This window comes from Fonsecaea monophora (assembly GCF_001642475.1).
Source record: "Fonsecaea monophora strain CBS 269.37 chromosome Unknown Scaff29, whole genome shotgun sequence".
In the NCBI taxonomy this organism is placed as follows: Eukaryota; Fungi; Ascomycota; class Eurotiomycetes; order Chaetothyriales; family Herpotrichiellaceae; genus Fonsecaea; species Fonsecaea monophora.
In genome coordinates this window covers 13,815-30,399 of record NW_019173960.1, presented here as the reverse complement: position 1 = coordinate 30,399, position 16,585 = coordinate 13,815, and the positions used below count along the sequence as shown (strand labels likewise).

The 16,585-nt window shown below is 53.1% G+C and overlaps 7 protein-coding genes across 7 annotated transcripts; 3 read left to right on the top strand and 4 right to left on the bottom strand.

Moving 5' to 3' along the window:
* Positions 1-211: 211 nt before the first annotated feature.
* On the bottom strand, positions 212-787 carry AYO21_04875 (hypothetical protein; the record flags this gene model as incomplete). Its single annotated transcript, XM_022654846.1, has 1 exon — positions 212-787. One exon carries the CDS (start codon positions 785-787, stop codon positions 212-214), a length of 576 nt encoding a protein of 191 aa, XP_022512750.1.
* Positions 788-1,210: 423 nt separating this feature from the next.
* AYO21_04874 (hypothetical protein) lies at positions 1,211-2,398 on the bottom strand (the record flags this gene model as incomplete). The annotated part of the gene is made up of 4 exons (XM_022654845.1): positions 1,211-1,247; positions 1,296-1,436; positions 1,502-2,181; positions 2,246-2,398. 4 exons carry the CDS (start codon positions 2,396-2,398, stop codon positions 1,211-1,213), a joined length of 1,011 nt encoding a protein of 336 aa, XP_022512749.1.
* Positions 2,399-4,432: 2,034 nt separating this feature from the next.
* On the top strand, positions 4,433-7,663 carry AYO21_04873 (hypothetical protein; the record flags this gene model as incomplete). Its single annotated transcript, XM_022654844.1, has 4 exons — positions 4,433-5,947; positions 6,171-6,345; positions 6,404-7,429; positions 7,512-7,663. The coding sequence occupies 4 exons, from the start codon at positions 4,433-4,435 to the stop codon at positions 7,661-7,663; spliced, it is 2,868 nt and encodes a 955-aa protein (XP_022512748.1).
* Positions 7,664-8,528: 865 nt separating this feature from the next.
* On the top strand, positions 8,529-9,597 carry AYO21_04872 (hypothetical protein; the record flags this gene model as incomplete). The annotated part of the gene is made up of 2 exons (XM_022654843.1): positions 8,529-9,287; positions 9,385-9,597. The coding sequence occupies 2 exons, from the start codon at positions 8,529-8,531 to the stop codon at positions 9,595-9,597; spliced, it is 972 nt and encodes a 323-aa protein (XP_022512747.1).
* Positions 9,598-10,250: 653 nt separating this feature from the next.
* AYO21_04871 (hypothetical protein) lies at positions 10,251-11,156 on the top strand (the record flags this gene model as incomplete). The annotated part of the gene is made up of 1 exon (XM_022654842.1): positions 10,251-11,156. The coding sequence occupies one exon, from the start codon at positions 10,251-10,253 to the stop codon at positions 11,154-11,156; it is 906 nt and encodes a 301-aa protein (XP_022512746.1).
* Positions 11,157-11,519: 363 nt separating this feature from the next.
* Positions 11,520-14,491, bottom strand: AYO21_04870 (hypothetical protein; the record flags this gene model as incomplete). The annotated part of the gene is made up of 6 exons (XM_022654841.1): positions 11,520-12,182; positions 12,264-12,404; positions 12,480-13,119; positions 13,888-13,908; positions 13,967-14,086; positions 14,142-14,491. 6 exons carry the CDS (start codon positions 14,489-14,491, stop codon positions 11,520-11,522), a joined length of 1,935 nt encoding a protein of 644 aa, XP_022512745.1.
* A 696-nt stretch (positions 14,492-15,187) lies between these two features.
* AYO21_04869 (hypothetical protein) lies at positions 15,188-16,036 on the bottom strand (the record flags this gene model as incomplete). Its single annotated transcript, XM_022654840.1, has 1 exon — positions 15,188-16,036. The coding sequence occupies one exon, from the start codon at positions 16,034-16,036 to the stop codon at positions 15,188-15,190; it is 849 nt and encodes a 282-aa protein (XP_022512744.1).
* Positions 16,037-16,585: the final 549 nt, after the last annotated feature.

Here is a 16,585-nt window from a genome sequence, read left to right as displayed (position 1 = left end):
GAAAATCCCCTGTTGATAGCAGCCAGGTCTCGGAGAGATACCCTGTCCTGGAATTACCCATTATGTTGAGCACCGTGCCATTCGTCTATCTTTGACATCTGCCCAGGGATGTCTTTCCATTTCAGCAGACCACCCGCCAGTACGACCGGCCCATGAACTCCTCGATGTTATAGGAGAGTGTGGAAGATTAGACCCGCTTGTTGGCATGTATTTATACCGTCCGTCGATCAGACATGACCCTCACAATCCCGCCCACGCCCACGACCTCCGTCAGCTTCTCATGCCAGCTCAGCAACACACTCATGACCTGACCACCTCCACCTTCTCCAAAGTTCCGCGATTGAATTTGACTGAACCCCGTCCCAGTCACCTGCGGACTCACTCCTTTGCCGCTACCGGTGCTGCTCCCACTGGCCATGCCCTTGTATATGTACTTCATCAGGGTATCTCCCAGCGCCGCGCCGCCCGGCTGTTTCAGCATCTCCGTCAATATCCGACTGACATCGCTCTGCCTGATGCCTTGCAGCACCTCCAAGACGGTGGTGAGGTGGACTTGCTTTGCGCCCTCGTCGCCAGCCAGAGGGGCGGTTTCCAGCGCCGACTGTAGAGCACCCAGGCTGTCCCCTGCCCGGAGGAGTTGCCGGATTTGTTGGCCTAGCTGTGCTGACTCGGAGGATGTGGAGGGTGCGGGTAGGTTGGCAGGGAGGAGGGTGGAAAGGGGAAAGTTCAACGCAGAGTCCGGGTCGTAGGCGTCGACGTTTATCGTGCGCCAGTTTATGTTGGCCATCGTGGAGGGGGACGGGTGCAGTCCTGCTGCTTATGCCTGGTTGTTGGCGGGGGAGTGATGCGGGACTGGGATATGTCGACGGCTGTTAGCCTGAGAAGACGGGAACAAAGTACGATTTCTCAGATTGTGGCGTCGATGATATGATTCAGGTCTGACGAAGTTACAGGAAGAGATTGTAGTGTAGTTGCGTGGCCGAGAAATTCAATGCAAGAGGCTGTCAAGCAGCAATGCGGGACAAGAGCAGGACGAGTACGAGATACTTAGTGAATTGCCCGCTGCGGTTACATAATATATGCCAAGACATTCCAAGGCTGGGCTGCAGCCTTGCGCTATTATACGAGGTTCTTAGTCCTGACTTGCTCGCAATACCCAACTCTGTCTCACGCTACAGGGTAGATCCTCTGTCTACCATTTCAATGCTTCTCACGCCTTTACAGCCTTTGGCAAGGCCTGGTTGAAACTGTCAATAGTCAGCATGGTCTCTAGGATCGGGTTTCACAAGTCGTACAATACGAAGCCTGGTCTCTCATCCTGTCCCGCCCTGTTAAGACCCCAGGCCTCAGAACTGTCATCGTGCACTGTGGTCCTCCTCAGATCTCGTCGGTATTTTCCCGCGAAAGAACCGCCTTCGGCACGATGCATAACACAGCTATATTTCGAATCAGCGTTTGCTGCGGGTTAGACGATGTTAAGGGGGGAAATGATTGAACTTACGTGTTGTCCCAGATGACCATGTCACCAGGATCGTTCCATGGAATACTGAGGGTATACTTGTCCTGCGTGGCGTGCGCCATAAGCTTGTCCATAAGCTCCTTCGACTTCTCTGGTGATACATCCACGATGTGGTCCAGATGGGCAGCAATGTACAAATTCATTCGACCTGACGGTTCATGCTTCTGCACAATACGATGCTTGTGCATCGGAAAATTGTTCACATCGACATCTTTGAAGTACTCCGGCGCCGCCTTCTTGCGCGACGAATAGAGGGAATGGGCACCGATATAATTCTTCTCCAGCAGCTCTGCCTTCAACTCAGGATCCAGTTCATCAAATGCCGTCCGCGTATCGGCAAATCCGGTATGGCCTCCGGTATTTGGTGGTGGCAGTTCGTGAGCTTTCAAGATCGAGTATGATGCCCTCCGGGGGTTGAACGACGAATCGACGTGATATAGGGCGTTACCCTTGTTGTATTGTGCGCGGGGACTATCTGGTGACAGAACAGTGTTCGTATCGGGGTCGATATTGCCGGCGTCAAAAAGCTCATAGTATTCATATCGTGGCTTTCTCCCGTTGGTCATGTACGGCCTGATATCGTCCAACTCTCCGAACCGGCGAGAAAACTCAACGTGTCCTTTGTCGTCAAGCCCGGTCTTTCGGAACACAATCACTCCATACTACGAAGCAGTCAGAGTCTTGTAAGCTGTGGCAAGGCAAATGGTCTCCATCCCAGGGACTTACCTTTGCAGAAGCTGCCAGGATCTCGCTGAAGACGTCGTCCGGAATTGGCTTGGAGAAATCAACACCTTCAATCTCGGCCGCGAATGTTGGATGCAGCTTCTTGATCTGGATCTTCTTGAATTCTGTGTCTGGAGTTAGGAGAAGGCCGGGCATCGTGGCGACAAACAAAGATTCCGAATTGCAAGCTTCACTGTCGAATCGGGGTTAGGAGCAGTTCAATGCGATTTAAGGGGGCTACGACGAGCTGGCACCGGGCAGGCCATCATTTTGTCTTATATCTTGTCGATCAGGACTGTAACGTTCCAGAGCAGACATTCGGCAATTCTCCGTTCATTTTCGATACATCTGCCGAAGCCCCATGTCCGCTTCTCATGACTTCTCGAGACGGTCAGCCTTGAGGTTCCCCACAGAAGACGCTGGACAAAGTGTGCGGGGAAAGATGGGAAGATCCATTGTTTCAAATGGAGGCAATGGAGAAGTGATACACCGAGACACTTCCTCCAACACCCACGAACGCCAGACCTTGCCTGAGATGCTCGGGGAAGTCCGACCCTGCCACTGTACTCCATATATAGGCACAGGATGCCTAGCCTTGGTGGGTTGAAGTGACTCGTGATCACCTGCTGCTGAGTACCACATATGCTTCTAGCTTTGACAATCAGATACCATTTCGGATGCCGGACCTCTGACGACTGCTCTGGTATGGTCTTTCATGCACCTGGGTGTGTTCTCTGTCATGCCGGTCGACGTGCATGTTTCCCTGTGGCCAACACTCTGTCATGACTCCTGTCGAGCAGATATTAGAGAGGTTGAACGACGGTCTGCATTCGAGGGGGACGACGTCTCGACATATGGGAATCATTCGGAAGACAGAGACAAAGTTCGCGCTATCGACATCATTAGTGACCAGGAAAATGATATTAACAATTCCCCCCCTCCCCCGGGGACGAGATCGAGATTGCTCAATTTGAGACATGCCTGGGATACGTTGTTCATATTTCCAACAGACAAGAATGGTCTGGGTGAGTTTGGGAGTTGAAGTTACTGGTAACACGGAACAAAGACAAAGATCAAGTCAAGTCACGCGGAACAATTCTCATCAAGATAGGAACTTTGATGTTCGTGGAAATCTTCACCAGATGTTTCAAGCGGCGGCAAACTTGGACTCTACTCAGAGTGAAGACAACTACCTGGACAAGATAAGCGACCATTTCCAGAATCCTCACTGGTAGGTTTGTCTCTCTCGCGTCTTCACCACAATGTCACCACCAAGATTCTGCACTTCTGTGTCGTTACTTGTTTTCTCAGTGACATGTTTCCCAGTGACACACCGTGAATTTTGCACAAGAAGTGAAGATGGACTGTCGGCCTGCCGCATATATATATATATATATATATATATATATATCCCATCTTGAATTTAACCTTACAATCTTTTCTCTCTCTTACATGGTTGGTGAGCTTTGAAGATCGACACTTGTCAGTCAGATGCTCATTACAAGTACTTGCTCGCGCACTGTCATGGTGCCTCTTATCAGTCTCGTTCTGCTCGGGTTTGTCGCGAGCCTGAGCAGCTCTGTTCACGCGGCGCAGCCTGGATCGAACATCAAGCGCGTCGATCTGGCAGGTGACTGTCCTACATGCAACCATGAGCCCCCTCATTTTGGTACGTGTTCCCATTCTTTTCAAAGTCGTCCATTAATGTTGGGACCAGGTCCGCACCCTTGGGGAGATTGGAGCATTACCACCACCTCAACAAGCAATTCTTCGGTTGCTGTTTCAACTCCTTCCTCAGAGCCTACTTATGGCGGCATCAACACCTCGTCAGTGCCTTGGGATCAGTCGTCCATGAGTGGATTTGGTCCTAGCACGTCTGTCTCGCAGGGTTCTTCCGCCTTCACCATGTCGGCTTCGACCTCACCTTCCTCCTCGTCGGACTCGTTGTCAACTGGCTCAATAAGTGCAGGGTTCACTCCATCTGGCAATATGTCTTCAATGCCGGGTCCTTCTAGCATACAATCACTCAGCAGTGTTCTCTCTACGTCAAGCGAGTCTCTGTCCAGTGTCTCTACGAATGGGACATCCGATACTCAGGCAGCCTCAGTTTTCCCTTCCACTGGCGGCTCTGCCTCTCAAGACTCATTGTCTGTGGTCTCTCAGTCAACTCAACATGAATCTCAGGCCACAATGTCTGTGATGAGTGCATCAAACTTTTCGCAACCTGTTGCACAATCAAGCATAAGTGAGCCCTTTCCTGCCAACAGCACCTCGAGCGTTGTTCCCCCTGTTGCAGACAACGGTACGTCGACTGTGGTTCCACCTTCACCCACCGAGGGCACATCAAGTATGGCTCCGTCTGTCCCTGCGAACAGCACCTCGAACGCGATTCCACCTGTTCCAGGTATCGATACTACGACTGTGGTTCCACCTTTACCTGCTAATGATACATCGACGTTGGCTTCATCTGTCCCTTCAGACAGCACATCGATCACGGTTCAACCTTCATCCGCTGATGGTACATCGAGCACGACTCCACCTGTCCATTCAGCCAGTACATTGACCATTTTTCCGCCTTTCCCTGCTAATGGAACGTCGAGCATCGTTCCATCCATGTCAAGCAATAGCAGCCCATCTGGAAGTACACTGGCTGGAAGTACAATGTCAGCACAAGGACCAGAGACCAACATGAGCTCATCGACTGTGAATTCAGTCCCTTTTGCTTTGACTTCAAATGTCACTGCTGCCTCTGAAATCAGGACTTCATTCACCAGTACGATTGATCTAAGTTCGACAACATTCGTGACTGTCATTCGAACTACAATCAGTATTGTGCAGGTTTCCTCAACAACACAGGATACTGGTTCCAGTACTGTGCCCGTGATTCCTGAGTCGTCAAATTCTGCAACACTTGTATCTGAGTCAAGCTTCTCTGCAGGAGAAACACATTCAACTTCAGTCAGCAACGGCTCTTCTTCCAGCACTGTCGCTAGTTCAGCAGGCGTATCTGAGCCAAGCCCATCATCTAGTGGCACGGTCACCCTTGTTCCGGGAATCACAATGACTCCTCCCGCGGTTACCTCTGCATCCGCCCTTCCCATGCTCTCTCTGACTGGCGACATGGCATGTTCCTATTCTTACTCAGCCAATCAATCCGCACCAAGCACTTACAATCTTCTCCCATGGTGCTGGTCCTGGCCTGTTGCGGAAAGCACCACGGTGATGTCTGGGGCAATCGTCGCGGCAAGTACAGAGAACTGCGTCTGCCCGTACTGTTGGCTTGCAGACCCGCTGTGTTACGCCCAAACGCCAACGGGCTCAAGCTGTGCGGATGGCTGGATTTGCTCTGTGACTACTTCTGCTGGTTCGTCAGGCGTTGTGCATTCGCTCCCTAGTGGCTTCACCTCCGATACCACAACACCAGAACCGTGGAGCATTATTACCGAGCGGGGCGTGTCCAGAACAAGCGGCAGTAGCAGTACTACGGACGTCACATGGAGTGCTACGCTTTCACAAAGCACTCGGAGCATCGAGGGTGGCTACGTTGTCTTTCCGTTCTGGTCCTGGAGTTGTATCGGCCCTCTGTGTCAGGGTGATTGTGGAGATGTCCTCGACTGGGCGGCGGCTATGGCTGGTTGCATTTTCGGGTTGGGATGCAAGAGACCGTGCAGTGATCAAGGCTCGAATGGATTTCCATTGCCACCGGTGCGTATTCCAAATCTCAACCTGTGCCTTTCTTGTGAGACTAATCGATGCAGATTCCCGTTCTTCCTCCAGTCCCTCCTGCGCCTGTGGCCTCTATGACCTTGCCTACGACCAGTTGTTCAGCAGCGCCCTGTACTGACAACAACAACAACCCTTCTGCAAGTCCATCAGCTACGGCGACCACAGATTCTACAAGCTCGTCGGGTACCTTAAGATCGTCTAGCTCATCGAGCTCATCGAGTTCGTCCAGCTCCTGCTCGTCTACGGCATTCTCTTCCTGCCTCGACATTTGCTCGACATTGAGCGCGAATGGTACAGTCTCTGGCACTCAATCGTGCACTCGGTCATGCACGACTGTTACACAGTGCTCTGGGACGGACACGTTCACGACTACTACTGTCAGCACCTCAACGACGGCTCCAGCCTGCACTGTCAGTCCCTGGTGGAATGACCCAGCGATATCTGCTCAGATTGCCTCGTGGATTACTCAGTTTCCACCAATCCCTGACAACGCAACGACGATATTCAGTACTTTCAGCTTCTCGTTAAACACCACGCAGACCATGGGCAACACCACTTCGAGCACTACCACGAGCACGTCGCATTCGACATCCTTGACATCTCATAGTTCGACGATCTCTAGCCCTCCTATCACAACGCCGACCCTTCCAAGCAGCCTGCGGGATTTCACAGTGCTAGTGACAGATGACGACGGCGACGTGTTCAGCGAAGTCTACTCTGGAGGTGTAATGGTTTCTTCTACACTGGTCTCGTCGAGGCTACTTCCCACATTGGGCCCAAGTGGACCGTGGACGTTTGGTTCATCGGGGGTCTCTTTGGTGAGCAGAACCACTTCGACTCCCCGGATCTCTGCAGGGACCGGAGCACATCCAACCCTCACAAGTATAGCCAGAAGCTACAGCGAGGTCTCGATCTTCACCTGTGACGGAGAGGCTGCGTTTGGTAGTGCAAGCTGTACAGATTCGTGGGGCCTCAAGACCGTGTCAACCACTGTTCCGAATGCAGACGAGCAGACTTCGTACTGTGCCCACTGGACTGCCTTCACCACCACTACAAGCCCAGCCAAGGCCGGGGTTGTGAACTGTGCCACCCCTGTCAGCGGACAAGCGACGAGTGCGGTCGCAACCGTCTGGAACTCGGGTCTCCCTTTCTCGCCATTCCAGTTGGACAAAGGCCCCATCAAGAAGTTTTGCAAGAAGCTGGTTGATCGCGACATCGTTCTTTACCAGGGACTTTCATTTGCCGCTACGTCAAGCTCAGAGGTGGTGTCCCCAGGTGAATGTGATCTGTTTCCATCGAACGGGGACTCGGCATTCGACTATGATCTGACCATTGGTCTCGCCTTCGACTACAACGGGTGTCCTTCGCCGACAGGCACGCCACTGGTCAACGGTGTCTCGATGAAGAAATATGGCCAGGACAAATGCGTCTCGACGTTCTGGAATCACATCACCAAAGAATGTAAGTTTTGCTCGACCCCAAAGACTTGTGGGAAGATGTGGTTTTTTTTTTTCTTTTTTTTTTTTTTACTGACTATCAACAGGCGATTTCTCAAATTCGGAAGCAAAGAAGAGAGGCCTCGGCCAGTGGACCAGGGTCGGTGGAATGTACTGGGCGGACTGCATGCGGTGGACGCTCATTGCTGCGAGGAAAGATCTGTCGCCGCCAGACACTGTTGATGGAGACTTGCAGTGATTCAGCCGGGGGTGATTCTGGTTTTTCTTTTCTTTTTCTCCTGCCATTGTTCCTGCTCGACACGATATCGACATCGAGGGAAGTGGTAAGGTGAGCTAGCTGGGTGCAGAAGACTGAGCGCTGGTCTTGGGCGATGTGAGGCTCTTGGATGGACACTGCTTTGCTTTGCCGAACCGAAGATAAAGCCATCACCCTGGATAGTCCTCCCTTGCATTGATTGACCCTTTCAACCTCGTTAGTATCAAGCCTTCGGAAGAGCCATGCTAGACCAACGACCACAGTTACGCAATGATCCATCTTCTGCCCATTCCACATCGAATCAACCAGTCGCTCCTCACTGGGAAGTTGTCTCTAGTTATAAAACTTTCCATCCCATTCTCCATGTCCTGCCGTGCATGATACATTTCGTCGGTCCTTTGCGCTTTGGTTCCTCTTTTCTCCGTGGAATGCACGTTGCTGGCTGCTGGCCGACTAACTAATTTACCGCCCGCCCTCATACCACATTCCTGAACCCCTTGATCCAAGTGCCAGGGTAGGTCCATAATACATACACATGCACATAGATACATACCTGGCATACATGCATTCACGCATATATGCCCTGCATACATACATACCTGGCATACCCTCGACAACACAAGTTTTCTATCGAAAAGTCTGTTGATTTAATTGTTGACGATCTGATTTCTCGTTTGTGAGCCGCGCGCGAGAACTACATCGTGCGTCAACGTGTTTCGATATACAATGCAATCTTTGAGCGGCCGTGCAGTTCTGAGCCGGTAGTTTGAATGGTGTCGGTATCGGTAGTGAAATCTGTATCCCTTAAACAAGGCAGTCCTAGACGTGGAGAAAACAGCGAAAAAAGATGCCGTCGTCGTGGTTGGAGGACGGGGAGCAGTTCCGTTACGACGGAATGGGCAGTTCGACACTCTATCAACTGGACGAAGGACGGGTTCCCACGGACGCGGACGGAGCTCAAGCACATGGCGAGCATGCTCTTTCAGGACCACCACCACATCAGCATCAGAGCCCGATCTACTCGGCGCAACGAGTATCAAGCCACGGCGGCGGCTTTGGGACATACAATCCCCACGACGCTTGGGGTGTCGGGACGCCGACATCGAATCAGCAACGCATGCAGACAGCTGGGATGGCAGCGGCTGCGGCCCAGTATCCCGACGACATCGACCGGTCGCGGTGGCACGAGGCCCAGCCGCCCAACGACCTCAGCTACAGCCCGACGTTTTCGGATTCGCCCATCATCTCGAGCGTCGGACATCGGGGCGCGAGGCGGTCCTCGGACCTCGACTCGCTTTTTGAAGACAGCAGCGATCTCGGAGACGACGAGGAGGGCCAGGCGTCGATGATGATGCATGCCGCCGCGGGGGTAGTACACGACAGTCCAGCTGGTGTCGTCGCCTTGCCTTCTGATCATAATCATCACGACGACGACGATAGTTTCGACCGGCCTTCTCCTTGCGGACTCAGTCAGCAGTTGCAGGGCCAGTTGAACGTCTCGTCGTCCGAGGCGGGGGTGGAACTGGTGCTGCCTGTGCGTGGTCAGGGTGAATATGACATGGATTTGGCAAGGAAGGGGGATGATGAAGAGAAGGAGACGGGGGAGGTATTGCGGAGTGAGACACCAGAAAAAAAAGGGACGGGCTGCAAGGTAGATGAAATACCACTCCACAACGTCTCGACACCGAACGATCAGCTTCAAGAACGACGACCATATCCAGAAACCAGATCTGGAAGCCTTCACAATTGCCCCTGCGGCTGCGCCACTGCAGAATGTGCCTGTCATCCCGCGTACTGCGAGTGTTCGGGCTGCGACCACACCACCGAGCAAGCGAGGCGGTTGCAGAGCGAGGCGGAGGGGAAATGGGGTTTCGAAGGACACGCCGACAACCAAGGCTGCGGCTGCGCGGGTTTGAAGAAGCCGTGTTCATGTCTCCCGGGCCTGTGTCGTTGCGAGACATGTGCCCAGCACTCTGGTGAGATGGTCCCGGAGCCTGTCAAGCGTTGCGCCTGCGCGGTCCAGGGTCGAAAGATCGACTGTCGGCCGGGCCAGTGTGCTTGTGCCGACTGTGATGTGCATGCGCTTGACGACGGCGTACCATCGCAGACTGAAGTATGGAAGCAGGGTGAATCCTTCGCTGGAGACCCGCAGAAGACGGTGTCAGAAGTCCAGGCGCTGCAGCCTTGCCGGTGTCCATCTGAAGGGACCTGCTGCTGTCCGGCTGGCCGATGCGGATGCCAGGAAGGCTGTTCGGCAGTCAGGGGAATAGAGGTGGACAATCAGCCGCATCCGCCTCCTCAGCCATGTCTCTGCAGAGATGGATACGACTGTTCCTGCTTTCCCGGAACTTGCACATGTCGCAAAGCAGAGACTGAAACGGACCAGAGGGCATTGCACGGAGAGAAAGAACCTGTCAAGGTGGTGCGAACGCCGACTTTGGTATCGCGCCAGGATTCTCGTCCGCTGCATCTCAAGCTGACAGAGTTGATTGAGAGCCCTAGACCCGTCTCGTCGTCGCCACGTGGGAGTGCAGGAGTATACAGTCGACAGGGGTCCGTACCCCCAACAATGCAACAGCCGACAACGCCAGCGTTCAGCCAGCGAAGCTCGATGCCCCCAAGTCGTCCAGACACTCCGCGCCCTCCTGTCGATTCCACGCCCTCGACACCCTACGCGGCAGATGTGCTTCAGGACTACGTCCAACAGAGCATCGAGCAGAGACTGCCACCGCCACCGCCACCACCAGTACCAGAACAAGATCAGGTCCGCCAGAGCGTCGAGCCCGAGCTACCCCCACCAAACTGGGCACGCGAGTTGACACCCGCATATGTTGGCCGTTCATTGACGCCATCTCCATTGTCTAGACGGGACAACACAGATGTCGAGATGAAAGATATTTCCCCAACACTCTTGCCAGGAGACTTTGGACGAGAACTGTCGCTCCCGCCGCCAACCTCTGAACCTATCCCTTCCCTTGATCAGCACCGCCCCGTCGTGTCGGCGCCCACAAGACCAGCTCCTCCTCCCATTCTAGATGACGGGGTTGTTATGATCAAGCAACCCAAGCGAGGCGAGCGGCGCAAGTCGGCCGTGCACGGCGCGAAAGTCGAGAAGCGCTCGGTGACGGGCTCGCCAGCGAAGCCAAGGAGTCGGAACGTGACCAGGAAGCCGACGGCGTCGGTGGGGAAGTTGGTGGAAAGGGCCAAAAAGAAGACGAGAGAAGCTGCTGCCGAGGCTGCAGAAGGAGGAGGAACGGGAGCAGAACAGGTCCAAGGGACTAGCACGCGGCATCCCTCGCTATCGGACAAGAAGGCGGCAAAACACGGAGGTAAAGTCGCCGCGGCGGTGGAGAGAATCGAACGACAGGTCAAACAGCAAGATGCAGAGCAGAGTCTCAAGCAGAAGGACGGGACGGCGGTGAGGAGGAGTCGGCGTGCGAATAAGGGGGTCCGGACTTCGTTTGGATATACTTGACGTGAGCCGTGAGCCGTGAGCACGGGTTTGAGATGTGCTGGTTTGGTTCTTCTATGATTTCATGCTCGATAGGCGAGGTATAAGCCGTATTCATTCTGGCAGTGTCAAAGGCGTTTGTGAGGGTTCGTGTTCACGACGGCGAGGTTCGGCTCTCTCTAATTTTTTTTTCGTGACACTTCTGCCTCCCTAGTCCCTACATAGCGCAGCTCCTTGACTTCTTTCTCTAACCTGCGAAGATTTTGTTTCTCTTCAAGCTTGCCCTTTAAAAGCCGTTAATTCATGGTTCCAACCCGCTCGCGAGCGGATAAGACGATTGTCCCCGCCGAGCAAAATACCTCTGGACAAGACTCAGCGGCGACTGCGTCACAAAGACGCCTTCCAGACAACACAGCAAATACGGCATTGACTGTACTGTAGAATCAGGAATGCGCAGTCGTCTGCAGCAGCGCGGTGGGTGTCGAGGTTCTCGCATGCGGGTTCCATGGTCATATCTTCTCCCTTGTTGCCCGGTATCGTAGACAAGACGGCAGCCTGCACGTCGATCAAGCTCATGAGCAGCTCGAGCATGAAGCTCCAGTAGCAGATCAGCACGCCGGCCTTTTGGCCGTCCTGGAACCGCAGCTGGTACTTTGGATCCTGCAGGTCCGGGACGCAGATTGGGTCCGTGTAGGAATGGGCGCTGTCCAAGACGGTGTCGGTGGTCCAGTAGATAGGCGCGGGCGAGTACGATTGCTTGAAGGTTTGGAACCATGCCTCGAGATCGGCTTTGAGGTGTGTAAAATCTGCGACAAGCTTCTGCGTGACGTTGGTCAATTCCCGGAAGCTGTCGCTTCGACCGTTCGAATCTCGAGGGTTCTGCACGAGCAACGGGATCAGCTCATCCGTCCGATGTAACAATTCAGGAAGTCTCAGGGCGAGATCGTGAAGGATTTCCCGCCTTGTCTTGGGCCGATAAAAGAATGGAGTGTATATCCACGTCGGTTCGGACAGGAAAATAGGACGCCGCCTCTGGAGAGCGACAAATATCTGGGGAATTCGTAAGTCTTGGTACAGAAATATAAGAGTGGCATTCGATATCGGGTAGGTCAATAACTGGCTTCTCCTTACAATTATACCCCGGAGTCCAGAGAAGGACTGGAGCAGATAAGGTGACTGATACACTTCGGGTCCGGATATCAGGAGGAGTTGGAGCATTCCCTCGTGATGGGCCAGGAAACCCGATCGCATCTCTCCCAGATCATTCACGTACTGACATTATTAGCCCAATCACCTAACATAATGTGAAAAGAAGGGCCATCGGGACCGGCCAAGGCTTTTACGTACCTCGAATAGCTGCAGAGCTGTAGAGAGGGCGAGGAAAAGCTGATAATGGCTTGTCTGGCCATGTGCCAGTCCCCGCTGGAACCGAGACCCGATGAAAAGTCGAAATTCTCGCACCACCGAGGTGTACGCCGCTCGGGCCATTTCCGTCAGCTTGGAGTCCTTGACCAAGAGACTCAGATACATGGTCAGCAGGCTGAAGATTGATTTGTCCATGATATGCCGCGCGGACTGTTGGGCGAGAGGAAGCAACGAACGGATGCATACTGCCACGCTCGAGCAATCCCCTTCGGTGGTTGACTGTGGTACTCGATCGCCGCTAAAGACTCCCACGTGCTCTCGTGGCTGAAAAGCGTCTAAAATGGACGAGTAGAAGAGTTCTACAGGCTTGGCCGTCAGGGATGTACCGGCTGTCAGCAGGGCCACTGGGCTGTTTTGTACAAGTTGCTGAAGAGCCTCCAGAGCCATGGGAGGAGCAGCAGCGGCTACAGTCTGTGTTTCGGGAACTAGATTGGGTTGAAAGGGGGCGTTTCGTCTCTGCATCGCAACCCTGAGAGCACCGCGGTGGGATTGTGTGCGCATGTTTTGTGCATTGCGGTGGACGTAGATGCGGGCATTGTTGACTCCGCTGCATTTGATCCCACTGGCGACACATCTGTGGCACTCTGGTTCCTCCAGACCGCACTACTCATTCGACATGAGAGCTTAGCCATGAATCCCGCGCCTGTGATAGACTTTGGGGCACAAAACGTCTTTACCTTTTTGCGTCTACGGCGGCATTCGTCACAGCGCCGTGATGTCCCAGGAGAACTGGTGGCCATTTAATATTTCCAAGAGACCAAAAGGGAAGGGGGAGCGACAGGAGAAAGATGGAACTTGCAATACCCTCTTCCTCCATGACTATTTTGCTTTTCATTATCAACAGGGGTAGGGTTTAGAGTACCACTGTTGAGTAATCATGAGGGACGAATGGTTTGATGGAGAAGCGGCAAAGGCAGAACCAGACCTGATGGAGAAGCTTGAGGTGGCGGAGGTTAAAGTCCTTCTAGTCTCGGCTGTCCCAACGCTAGGATCAATTGGGCAGTCGGCGCGCCCGGCAAGAACCAATGACAGTTTGCGAGGCTCTATTCCTCGTCGTGAACCAAGCTACTCTTCCTTCCCTCAACCCATCCGGAACTCTGCATACTTGGTCCACACAAGAACCTCTTCTCAGTAACGAGTAGCTACCTGTCACTCCAGGCTCTTGGCCCATTCTCCGACAGTCAAGATCCTATTGGCAAACAACGGCCAGATCAACGTGGTGGCAACGTCTTTCTGCTCTGTGCTGAACCCCGCTGTCCCATCGGAGCTGTGTCGACGCTTAGCCGTGATATTCCTCAGACAATTCGAAAGTAGGCAAATCAAAACTTACATCATGGTCAAGTTATATCCACTTTGATACAGTCAGCATTGTGCGTTGTTGCATTCCAGTCACCACATGGACAACTTACAGCTCATATCCGTATCGTGCGGTTGCCTCGACACATGTGTTTGTGACAAGACCCGCCAGGACCAAGTTGCGAATCCCTCGCTGTCGGAGTTGATAGTCGAGGTCCGTATTTTGGAAAGAGCTGTTGATTCAGTTGAGCCAAGGCAGGAAAACACCGAGGGTGACGGGTCTCAAACCTGGAATTGAGATGCTGTGAGACGACGACGTCCCCGTTCTCGGGATTTGGCTCCAACCCTTCATAAACCTGTGCACCCCACGAGCCCTTTTCAAAGACCAAGTTCTCTTTGAGGCCCGTCAGCGACCAATTCATCATCTGCCACCCTTGAAACGAGTATTTGTCCGTCTGGCAATGCAGGCAATAGTAGATGGGGATTTTGTTCTTGCGGGCCGTGGCGACCACCTCTTTCAAATGCTCAATGGTGCCGGTAGCGGCGATACTCTCTGCCAGGCGAGGGTTAAGTTTTCCTTTGGGATGGAGGAAGTCATTGTAAGGATCGATGAGGACAACAGCGGTTTGGCCTGCCATGGTAAAAGTAGACGACTCTCTGGGGATGTTGCTGTGAGTGCTTTAAGACTTGGTGAGCAGATCTTTCTTATGCTCCTCGAGAAAGGATTTTGGTGGCCTAAGTATCATTTCATCAGTGAGTAATCAGGCCTTCTGTATTGCTAATGAGGCTCTCAATATCGGTGAATCTCGTAATATTGGCACTTTGAGTTCATTCTTGAGAGCATAATCCTGTCCAATCGTCAATGATGCGGCTTGTTCTAATATGGTAGTCGACGCGCCAAAGATGGACCCGCCGCCTCCGCAGGCCACAAACCTCCATCGATAGACCCATATTCCCGAGCGCAATCGTCGGTTGTGCGCGTCTTACAAACCACTTCATACCCGCTGACAGACAGTCGACAACAAGGAGTTCGTCGTCAGGAAGCCCTGTAACTTCAGTAGAGCGGGTCGTCAAGTCACCTGGTCTCAGTCCCGCCTTTCACGACCGATAGCAATGAAAAGAGATTGTTCAATCTGTCCATGAATGATTGATACTCCAGTCTATGCTGATTACAGCACGAGAGTTTCGAGAGACTGAAAAGTTGTCCCCATACAATGGCGCAATAAGTATAACTGCACTGTTTCTCCCGTGAGTAAGGCATAAATGCTGAAAGAACAAGACTCGCTCCTTCGGGATCGTTTGATTCGTAGACGAGACTTCCCAGTCCACTGACGCTACTTCGCCGCCTCTCTGTCCACCTCATCTGCGAACTCTTTGAGATTCTGGAACCTCCATGCATATCCCACCAGCTTCTTTTCGAGTGCCATCTTGCTTTCTGCCTCCTTTCCCCATTTCGGCCCATCTCCAATCAGCCACACCGAGCTTAGGCCTAACCGCTTCGCAGGAGCTTGATCGTGGCCGAGACTCTGCGCAACATGAAGAATTTCCTCCTTCTTGACACCATATTGAGCGCAAAACCGGATCAGGGTTTCCAGTTTTGCGTCATCCGCGCGGGAGGGATCATCGCCAAAGTTCTCTGCAGTAAAGAGTTTCCACCAACCGACCTCTTGGAGGCGACTTGCCGCCGAGATTGAAGTAGTGTGCCAGGCAAATGAATCAATGTTGGAGAGAGCCACAAGCCTGTAGTGCCTACTTAGTCTCTTCAGAGCGTCAAGGGTTCCTGGGAACGTGGGCCACCCAGAAATGACAGCCACGCTTCCAAAGTGCTTGGCCTCATCTTCACTACTTTCCACGCCCAGTTCTTTGGCAATCCGTCTCCATATCTCGGCTAGGATCTTGTCGAACCGTTTGACAGGCTTCTCCAGCTTGATGGCGTCTTCTTGGCGCTGAAACAGCTTCAGAAACTCGATGGAGCCAACGGAAGCGGAGTCAGGGACGGTTGTCGTGAGAGGCGTTGGATCGAGAAAGGGCGACGATGGCGGGAGACGAGAGAGGAGGGGCTGAAACGAGTCTAGAATGTGCGCTTTATACTCGATCAGACTGCCGTACACGTCAAAGGAGAGGACTTTGTAATCGAGAAGCGGGAGTGGCGGGTTAGTTGGTTCGGGCATAGGCAGGGCCATGATTTCTTTCAGAGGAGGACAGTGGCTTGATTGATATGCCTAATCTCCTAAGTCTCGGGTGAGTGAGTTGGTGGTAATTCGAGGTGAGAAGATGGTGAGTGAGAGTGTCCGTTTCAAATGACAAGACGACACATTCAAAAGACGATGCCAAGCGCTGGCTGGGGCAAAACGTCATTCTGGTCTTGGCGATCACGGGGAACCAAAATCTAAAGCGGCATGGCGTGCATGGCTGCCGTTAGGCTCGGAAGGAGCGGCCCGCAATGTACCAGTAGCAAGTGCAAATCTGGGCTTCTATCATTTTCAACATTCGTCGCTTCAATTCATTTCGCATTGATTACAATCGAGGAAGACCTGAAACGACAGCCTACATGCATCATGCCCGGCTCATTCCCAGCAGCTTCTAGTCTACCCGGTCGGTAATACGTGGCTGAAATGGCCGCTGGAGCATCTATTGGCAGACCTCCTGGCTAAAGCCCAGATTCAAGCCAAAATGCTCCAAGCGAGGTGCAGGTGCTTCAGCTGTCCATCCACTCGTACAACTAGGACTGC